Raw genomic sequence first — 9,940 nt, forward strand, 5'->3', positions numbered from 1 at the left:
AAGTAGAAGTAAAATAACATCTACAGACATGTTACAGACATTTACAACAAAGACATATTATATAATATTGACATATACTGTAGGCGGCTGGAGCATTATTGGGAGACGGACTCACTGTTCCTCAGGCTGTGACAGGAGATCACATACTGGGCTGCCAGATCAACTGAGTTCCCTCCTCCCTCTCCCAGTAGGATTGGGACCTGTTGTGGTTTTGGCAGGTGTGGGAACTCTGGGATTAGATTTCTGAATTTCGGGAAGAATGTTTCTCTAATCCCAGAGTATCTGTCACAGTGCAGTAGGAAGTGCACCTCTGTCTCTATTTCTCCCTGCTGGCAGTGGGAGCACAGCCTGTCCTCTCTGGGCAGCCAGGTCTGCCTGTGTCGCCCAGTTTCTATGGCCAGGTTGTGGTCACTGAGCCTGTACTTCGTCAGGGTCTGTTTCTGTTTGTTATTTTTTATTTTGGTCAAATATTCAGCTAGTGTGTATTGTCTGTTTAAGGTTCTGTAGCATTCCAGTTTATGTTGTGTTTGTGTGTGTGTGTCCCAGTGTGTGAGATACTGCTGTTTGATCTGTGCTGTGATGTGGTTGAGTCTGGGTTGTGGTGCTCTAGCAGTGCTGTCCTGAGGCTGGTTAGTGTTGGTGTGGCTCAGGTCGGTGAGCCTCAGGACCAGCTGGCTAAGGGGGCTCTGTTTTGAGCTCAGCTCTTGGCTCAGCAGGGCGTTGTGGTGGTAGGAATTTTGGTCACTGTTTTTTAGGTGTAGCCAATACTTTAATATTCTTTTCTGTATGTTTATCAATAGTGGGTACTGGCCTAATTCGGCCCTGCACCCGTTGTTAGGAGTTTTTCTCTGCACACGGAGTATGATTCTACAGATCTCCATGTGCAGAGTTTCTGTGGGGTGTTTGTCCCATTGGGTGTAATCCTGGTCTGTGAGGGGACCCCCACACTTCACTGCCATATAGGGCAACGGGATGGATTACACTTTCAAAAATTTGGAGCCAGATTCTTGTTGGTGGGTTGATGTTGAAGAGCCTCCTTCTTATTGCGTAGAAAGCCCTGAGTGCCTTCTCCCTCAGTGCCTCTCACCCGGAATCAGTGTGTCTGTCAGGGTCATAGAGCTGGAGACAGGTCACCTCAGTGTGAGTCTCTCACCTGGAATCAGTGTGTCTGTCAGGGTCATACAGCTGGAGACAGGTCACCTCAGTGTGAGTCTCTCACCTGGAGTCAGTGTGTCTGTCAGGGTCGTACAGCTGGAGACAGGTCACCTCAGTGTGAATCTCTCACCTGGAATCAGTGTGTTTGTCAGGGTCATACAGCTGGAGACAGGTCACCTCAGTGTGAATCTCTCACCTGGAATCAGTGTGTCTGTCAGGGTCTTACAGCTGGAGACAGGTCACCTCAGTGTGAATCTCTCACCTGGAATCAGTGTGTCTGTCAGGGTCATACAGCTGGAGACAGGTCACCTCAGTGTGAGTCTCTCACCTGGAATCAGTGTGTCTGTCAGGGTCGTACAGCTGGAGACAGGTCACCTCAGTGTGAATCTCTCACCTGGAATCAGTGTGTCTGTCAGGGTCATACAGCTGGAGACAGGTCACCTCAGTGTGAGTCTCTCACTTGGAATCAGTGTGTCTGTCAGGGTCATACAGCTGGAGACAGGTCACCTCAGTGTTAATCTCTCACCTGGAATCAGTGTGTCTGTCAGGGTCATACAGCTGGAGACAGGTCACCTCAGTGTGAATCTCTCACCTGGAATCAGTGTGTCTGTCAGGGTCATACAGCTGGAGACAGGTCACCTCAGTGTGAGTCTCTCACCTGGAATCAGTGTGTCTGTCAGGGTCATAGAGCTGGAGACAGGTCACCTCAGTGTGAGTCTCTCACCTGGAATCAGTGTGTCTGTCAGGGTCGTACAGCTGGAGACAGGTCACCTCAGTGTGAATCTCTCACCTGGAATCAGTACGTCCCTGCGGCAGTCATACAGCATCCCCAGCTGGAAGGGGCGTCCGAGTGTGGCCACCTCGATGGTTTCTGAGTCCGACATAGCTCTGGAGCCTGGGTTCGTTACTGAAATCAAACCCAACACAGAGATGTTAAATGATTAACATCACAACCTTTGTACATGATTTCAAAGTCATGCACCAACGTGGCTTGATCATGTTGATAAAATGCTGCGTTTTGACATTCTGTTCTTAACAGCCATATCAGCTGGACAGATAAAAGTGCAAAGATCATTGTTTTTATTGTTATCATAGCAGGTATGAGGCTCCACTGGAGCCATAAAACATTATGCATTAACAAACGATATCTACGTACCATTATACAATCTGTTTGAATTTGGTCTTTGCACGTAGATCTTACTCTAACCGAAACAGGAGCAGAACTGCAGGTCAACATCTGTGGAGTTGCAGAGGAAGACGTACTGGACTTGAATTTGAGCAACTCTGAATTTTTCTTCTTTAACAAGTGGATAGCAGGAAGAAATCAATCCCTTCAGCTGAATTGTCCTGCCTCTTAAAAACAGTTTCGCCTTGAAACCAAGCATTAATTTAGGTCCGCGTCTGTGGCGATGCACTAATGCACTACCGGTACGTTGTAGCTGCTTGACCCTTTTGTTCCTCTTCGTCGTCTTATTCTAAGCCCTTCCCTCTCTGACAGCTACCACGCGGGGCGCCTGACCTGGGCGACCATGGACCTGTGAAAAATAGAGCCGAAACCTACTGTGCTCTTGGTGTTGTGCGTCGAACGGCAGCGGTTTCCTGCTTTTTTCCAGGCCTCTTCTGCAGTCGGTGGCCCTTGTGGTCCCCTGAGCCAAGAGCTCAGGGATTCGCTCCCTTTATGTGCTGGAAGCCCCACCTCCACCGAGAGATGGCCGGTGTCCTTTTGGACTTTGCACTGATGTGGAATTAAAACTTAAATGTCGCCCTGTTCGTCAGTAGTCTGCAGTCCTTTCTGTTAAACTGTCAAGGTGCTGTCAAAAAATTCCATTATTACACTAGAGACATAATAAAATTAAAAAAAGCTAACAACAATCATCTAACAAAAGAGGTTGTTGATGGAGATGCCAGTAAACCCTGGTGTGTCTGCAGCAGGGCTGTCCAGTCCTGGTCCTGGAGGGGTCAGTCAGTGTGTCCAGTCCTGGTCCTGGAGGGGTCAGTGTGTGTGTCTGCAGCAGGGCTGTCCAGTCCTGGTCCTGGAGGGGTCAGACAGTGTGTCCAGTCCTGGTCCTGGAGGGGTCAGCCAGTGTGTGTGTCCAGTCCTGGTCCTGGAGGGGTCAGCCAGTGTGTGTGTCCAGTCCTGGTCCTGGAGGGGTCACTCCGTGTGTGTGTGTGTCCAGTCCTGGTCCTGGAGGGGTCATTCCGTGTGTGTGTGTGTCCAGTCCTGGTCCTGGAGGGGTCACTCCGTGTGTGTGTGTGTCCAGTCCTGGTCCTGGAGGGGTCACTCCGTGTGTGTGTCTGCAGCAGGGCTGTCCAGTCCTGGTCCTGGAGGGGTCAGTGTGTGTGTGTCTGCAGCAGGGCTGTCCAGTCCTGGTCCTGGAGGGGTCAGTCAGTGTGTCTGCAGAAGGGCTGTCCAGTCCTGGTCCTGGAGGAGTCAGTGTGTGTGTCCAGTCCTGGTCCTGAAGGGTTCAGTCAGTGTGTCTGCAGCAGGGCTGTCCAGTCCTGGTCCTGGAGGAGTCAGTGTGTGTGTCCAGTCCTGGTCCTGGAGGGGTCAGTCAGTGTGTCCAGTCCTGGTCCTGGAGGGGTCAGTGTGTGTGTCTGCAGCAGGGCTGTCCAGTCCTGGTCCTGGAGGGGTCAGTGTGTGTGTCCTGTCCTGGTCCTGGAGGGGTCAGTCAGTGTGTGTGTGTCCAGTCCTGGTCCTGGAGGGGTCACTCCGTGTGTGTGTGTCCAGTCCTGGTCCTGGAGTGGTCACTCCGTGTGTGTGACATAATAAAATAAAAAAAAGCTAACAACAATCATCTAACAAAAGAGGTTGTTGATGGAGATGCCAGTAAACCCTGGTGTGTCTGCAGCAGGGCTGTCCAGTCCTGGTCCTGGAGGGGTCAGACAGTGTGTCCAGTCCTGGTCCTGGAGGGGTCAGCCAGTGTGTGTGTCCAGTCCTGGTCCTGGAGGGGTCAGCCAGTGTGTGTGTCCAGTCCTGGTCCTGGAGGGGTCACTCCGTGTGTGTGGGTCCAGTCCTGGTCCTGGAGGGGTCACTCCGTGTGTGTGTGTCCAGTCCTGGTCCTGGAGGGGTCACTCCGTGTGTGTGTCTGCAGCAGGGCTGTCCAGTCCTGGTCCTGGAGGGGTCAGTGTGTGTCTGCAGCAGGGCTGTCCAGTCCTGGTCCTGGAGGGGTCAGTGTGTGTGTGTGTGTCTGCAGCAGGGCTGTCCAGTCCTGGTCCTGGAGGGGTCAGTGTGTGTCTGTGTGTCTGCAGCAGGGCTGTCCAGTCCTGGTCCTGGAGGGGTCAGTGTGTGTGTGTCTGCAGCAGGGCTGTCCAGTCCTGGTCCTGGAGAGGTCAGTCAGTGTGTCTGCAGCAGGGCTGTCCAGTCCTGGTCCTGGAGGGGTCAGTCAGTGTGTGTCTGCAGCAGGGCTGTCCAGTCCTGGTCCTGGAGGAGTCAGTGTGTGTGTCCAGTCCTGGTCCTGAAGGGGTCAGTCAGTGTGTGTCTGCAGCAGGGCTGTCCAGTCCTTGTCCTGGAGGAGTCAGTGTGTGTGTCCAGTCCTGGTCCTGGAGGGGTCAGTCAGTGTGTCTGCAGCAGGGCTGTCTAGTCCTGGTCCTGGAGGGGTCAGTCAGTGTGTCTGCAGCAGGGCTGTCCAGTCCTGGTCCTGGAGAGGTCAGTGTGTGTGTCCAGTCCTGGTCCTGGAGGGGTCAGTCAGTGTGTGTCTGCAGCAGGGCTGTCCAGTCCTGGTCCTGGAGGAGTCAGTGTGTGTGTCCAGTCCTGGTCCTGAAGGGGTCAGTCAGTGTGTGTCTGCAGCAGGGCTGTCCAGTCCTTGCCCTGGAGGGGTCAGTGTGTGTGTCCTGTCCTGGTCCTGGAGGGGTCAGTGTGTGTGTCCTGTCCTGGTCCTGGAGGGGTCAGTCAGTGTGTGTGTGTCCTGTCCTGGTCCTGGAGGGGTCAGTCCGTGTGTGTGTGTCCAGTCCTGGTCCTGGAGGGGTCACTCCGTGTGTGTGTGTCCAGTCCTGGTCCTTGAGGGGTCAGTCCGTGTGTGTGTCCAGTCCTGGTCCTGGAGGGGTCAGTGTGTGTGTGTCTGCAGCAGGGCTGTCCAGTCCTGGTCCTGGAGGGGTCAGTGTGTGTGTGTCTGCAGCAGGGCTGTTCAGTCCTGGTCCTGGAGGGGTCAGTCAGTGTGTGTCTGCAGCAGGGCTGTCCAGTCCTGGTCCTGGAAGAGTCAGTGTGTGTGTCCAGTCCTGGTCCTGAAGGGTTCAGTCAGTGTGTCTGCAGCAGGGCTGTCCAGTCCTGGTCCTGGAGGGGTCAGTCAGTGTGTCTGCAGCAGGGCTGTCCAGTCCTGGTCCTGGAGGGGTCAGTGTGTGTGTCCAGTCCTGGTCCTGGAGGGGTCAGTCAGTGTGTGTCTACAGCAGGGATGTCCAGTCCTGGTCCTGGAGGGGTCAGTGTGTGTGTCCAGTCCTGGTCCTGGAGGGGTCAGTCAGTGTGTCCAGTCCTGGTCCTGGAGGGGCAGTGTGTGTGTCCAGTCCTGGTCCTGGAGGGGTCAGTCAGTGTGTGTCTACAGCAGGGATGTCCAGTCCTGGTCCTGGAGGGGTCAGTGTGTGTGTCCAGTCCTGGTCCTGGAGGGGTCAGTCAGTGTGTCCAGTCCTGGTCCTGGAGGGGCAGTGTGTGAGTCCTGTCCTGGTCCTGGAGGGGTCAGTGTGTGTGTCCAGTCCTGGTCCTGGAGGGGTCAGTCAGTGTGTCTAGTCCTGGTCCTGGAGGGGTCAGTGTGTGTGTCCAGTCCTGGTCCTGGAGGGGTCAGTTGTGTGTCCAGTCCTGGTCCTGGAGGGGTCAGTCAGTGTGTGTCTGCAGCAGGGCTTGTCCAGTCCTGGTCCTGGAGGGGTCAGTCAGTGTGTCCAGTCCTGGTCCTGGAGGGGTCAGTCAGTGTGTCCAGTCCTGGTCCTGGATTCGTTACTGAAATCAAACCCAACACAGAGATGTTAAATGATTAACATCACAACTTTTGTACATGATTTCAAAGTCATGCACCAACCTGGCTTGATCATGTTGATAAAATGCTGCGTTTTGACATTCTGTTCTTAACAGCCGTATCAGCTGGACAGATAAAAGTGCAAAGATCATTGTTTTTATTGTTGGCATAGCAGGTATGAGGCTCCACTGGAGCCATAAAACATTGTGCATTAACAAACGATATCTATGTACCATTGTACAATCTGTTTGAATTTGGTCTTTGCACGTAGATCTTACTGTAACCGAAACAGGAGCAGAACTGCAGGTCAACATCTGTGGAGTTGCAGAGGAAGACGTACTGGACTTGAATTTGAGCAACTCTGAATTTTTCTTCTTTAACAAGTGGATAGCAGGAAGAAATCAATCCCTTCAGCTGAATTGTACTGCCTTGTAAAAACAGTTTCGCCTTGAAACCAAGCATTAATTTAGGTCTGCCAGTCAGACCTGGAGGGGTCAGTCAGTGTGTCCAGTCCTGGTCCTGGAGGGGTCAGTCAGTGTACTACACAGTTGTGGATGAGACCATCAGTGTGTACAGTGTAGAAAATGAAAAATGTTTTTGCTGGGTCACAGGTAGAAAGTAAAAAGTTGATTAAAGTGGTTGTGATGATGTTGACTGTCAAACAGTCCATGATCGAACTCTGTATTGAGCTACACGACACAGATGGTTTTAGAACTACTGGCTTTATTGTTTTTCTCCAGTACAGGGAGAGACTGCAGGGGGTCAGATTTCCTGAGATTTCTTCTGCTCCTCCAGCCTCTTCCGGTGCTCGCTCATGATGCGCTCGCGCTCCAGCCTCTCCTTTCTCCTGCCCTCCTCCTCCTTCTGGAGCCTGAGCTGCCGGAGCCGCTGGTCGGCCTCCTCCTGGCTCCGCCTGCTCATCTCTTGGTTGTAGCAGGAGTAGCAGAAGACGATGTTGCCGTGCCTGTGCACATGCGGTGGGGAGAGGGTGGTGCCGCACATGCAGCAGGTGTACACCGTCACCGTCTCGGTCCGGTGCTCCACTCGAGCCGGCGGCCCCTGGCCCATGTCCGATCCGCCTAGACCGTCGCTTTAAGGAAGCCCCGTCCTGAACTCGTCCGCTGTCCTGCGGGGGGGGGACACGGAAACGCATACCAGATCGCTTGCCAGAAAAACAACCCCCAAACATATCCCGTTCACTTTCTCTCTTCGCGAACAAGGTGTTCTCCCGACGGCGACAATCTCAGAGTCGTTCCACCGCCTCTGAAAGGGCTTTTTAGTGGACCCCGGAGCGAAGGCACCAGGCTGGCCTCAGAACGGAAAGGACTGTGAGGACTTTCAGACCTGCCTGAAGAAACGTCCCAGCTGACGCAAGTACGTTTCCTCTCAAGAAGAGTAACACTTCTCCGCGGGAGGTGGACAGGGTCAAATGGGGAAGATGAAGATTTCTTACCTCGTATCTTCAGCTTCGGAGCCCGGTGTGAGGAGCCCAGGGTGTGGACTTTGACTGGGGCTCGGGCTTGGCTCTTGTACCTCTGAGCTGCTGCGCAGTCCCAGCTGCTGGGTCCTAGTGCTCTGTGCAGCTCTGTACAGCACTGGGGTTTAGACTGGGTGTCCTGGTCTGCTGGTCTCTGTTCGTGAACCCCCCGGCATGTCTTTGGACTGTGGGCGGCACCTGGAGGAAACCACACAAACCTGGCAAGGACGTGCAAGCTCCACCCAGACAGCACCTTAGGAGTTGCCCTGAGCCCAGGAACCCGGCTCCGAGAGACCGCGATGCCCACCTCTCGCCCCTGTGTGTTGGTACTGAACCAAACAACGCTTTTGATCGCTGTGGGGCTGCAGGTTTTACTTCACTAGAAAGGGGAAAAACAGAACGAGCAAGGAAACGAAACAGCCCTTTGGACCTCGGTTGGAGGAGTGTGAAACCAGTTTAGACTATTTCTGAACAAATAGTATCTGGTCATTAAGATGGGGGAAGCATTTATTAAGATGCATAACCCCTCCACCACTGTCTGGATAGCTTCTGTGAAAACGTTGCCTAAACCTTGGACTCGTACAGTTCGGGACTATGCACTTTGTGATTGTGCTCTCTCACAGAAGACAGAAAACAAGTCTGTCGTGAATTCCCACAGGAATTAGAGCCGTGATTGGATCAAGGATAGGATTGGAGCCACGCTCCTCGCCAGCTCTCCCTTCTCTGTACCCAGCCAGTGTTGAAGCTGATACCGGAGGCACTGCTGTACACAGAGAGGGGTGGGAGGGGGGAACAAGCTGCCCATCCCTGTTGTTGAAGCTGATACCCTTTAACTGATGACTTCCAGTCAGCAGCAGGGGCAGTCGATCACTCGGGATGCAGAAAGCAGAACAGGACACCCAGTTATCTGAAAATGTTACTTTATTAAAACTTCTACAAAAAGATTAACGACAAGAACCAGACGCTGCCCAGAGATCAGGAGTGATCGATCACATGGAGATACTGACCAGGGCCAGTCACAGCGAATTGATCAGGAGTGATCGATCACATGGAGATACTGACCAGGGCCAGTCCCAGCGAATGGATCAGGAGTGATCGATCACATGGAGATACTGACCAGGGCCAGTCCCAGTGAGTCGATCGTGAGCAATCGATCTCAGGGGCAAAGTACCAGAGCAGATTCGAGCGAAGCCCCAGGCTGCTGGTGAAGTGGGCCTGGAAATGTGCAAGACTGCAAAGCAAACAGCAGACAGACCCCTCTCCCACACCCCAGCACGCAGCAGCAAGAGAGCGTTTCCTCTCGGGGGGCCCCCTTGTAGGAAGGAGACCGAACCAGCAGTCCCCTGAACTCCGCCACACACACAGGTCAGTTTGTACAACAGGGACACCTGGAGAGAGACAGGTCAGCCTGCAGGACAGGAGAGAGAGACAGGTACAGGTACTCCTGGCCAGGTGTGGCTGTTACCTGCTTGCCCTGGTCTCTGAAGAACTCTCCAGCGTTCTCGATCACCAGCTCGTCTGTCATGGAGGTGTAGGGCTGCTCCTTACACAGCCTCAGCATCTCACAGAGGGTCACCCTGAACGCCCACACATCGCTGGCCGTGGTGAACTTCCCCTGGGGACACAGACACATGGGGTCACCCCCAACACCCCCACACAGAGACACACAGGGTCGCCCCCAACACCCACACACACAACCACACCCACACACACACACACACACACACACACAGGGTCACCCCGAACGCCCCCACATCGAAGGGTACCCCCAATGCTCAGAAAATGCTGTAGCAGGAGGTCACACCAGCAGCAGTGACCCCAGTCCGGGGGCGTGGGGGACCCCGACGGGAGATGTACCATGAGGATGCACTCCCAGGCCATCCAGCTGACTGGACACTCCAGTACATGAACACCGCACTGAGAGAGAAAGGGGTTCATACAGACACACTGACTGGACACTCTAGTACATGAACACTGCACTGAGAGAGAGAGGGGTTCATACAGACACAGTGGGACAGAACTGTGTTCAGTGTGTTGTCACAGTGGGACAGTACTGTGTCCAGTGTGTCATCAGAGGGGGACAGTACTGTGTTCGGTGTGTCAACTAAAATGGGACAGTACAGTGTTCAGTGTGGGATCACAGTGGCACAGTACTGTGTTCAGTGTGGGATCACAGTGGCACAGTACTGTGTTCAGTGTGGGATCACAGTGGCACAGTACTGTGTTCAGAGTGTGATCCGAGTGGTACAGTACTGTGTTCAGTGTGTCATCAAATAGGGCAGTACTGTGTTCAGTGTGTCATCAGAGGGGGACAGTACTGTGTTCAGTGTGTGATCCCAGTGGCACAGTACTGTGTTCGGTGTGTCAT

At 53.7% G+C, this 9,940-nt stretch overlaps 1 protein-coding gene across 1 annotated transcript; it reads right to left on the bottom strand.

Moving 5' to 3' along the window:
* Positions 1-6,821: 6,821 nt before the first annotated feature.
* LOC138243465 (Golgi resident protein GCP60-like) lies at positions 6,822-7,612 on the bottom strand. The gene is made up of 2 exons (XM_069199096.1): positions 7,549-7,612; positions 6,822-7,221 (listed from the first exon to the last, which is right to left on the bottom strand). The coding sequence occupies exon 2, from the start codon at positions 7,161-7,163 to the stop codon at positions 6,858-6,860; it is 306 nt and encodes a 101-aa protein (XP_069055197.1). The 5' UTR covers positions 7,164-7,221; positions 7,549-7,612; the 3' UTR covers positions 6,822-6,857.
* Positions 7,613-9,940: the final 2,328 nt, after the last annotated feature.

The sequence above is a fragment of the Lepisosteus oculatus genome, chromosome 14 (genome assembly GCF_040954835.1).
Source record: "Lepisosteus oculatus isolate fLepOcu1 chromosome 14, fLepOcu1.hap2, whole genome shotgun sequence".
Taxonomy (NCBI): Eukaryota; Metazoa; Chordata; class Actinopteri; order Semionotiformes; family Lepisosteidae; genus Lepisosteus; species Lepisosteus oculatus.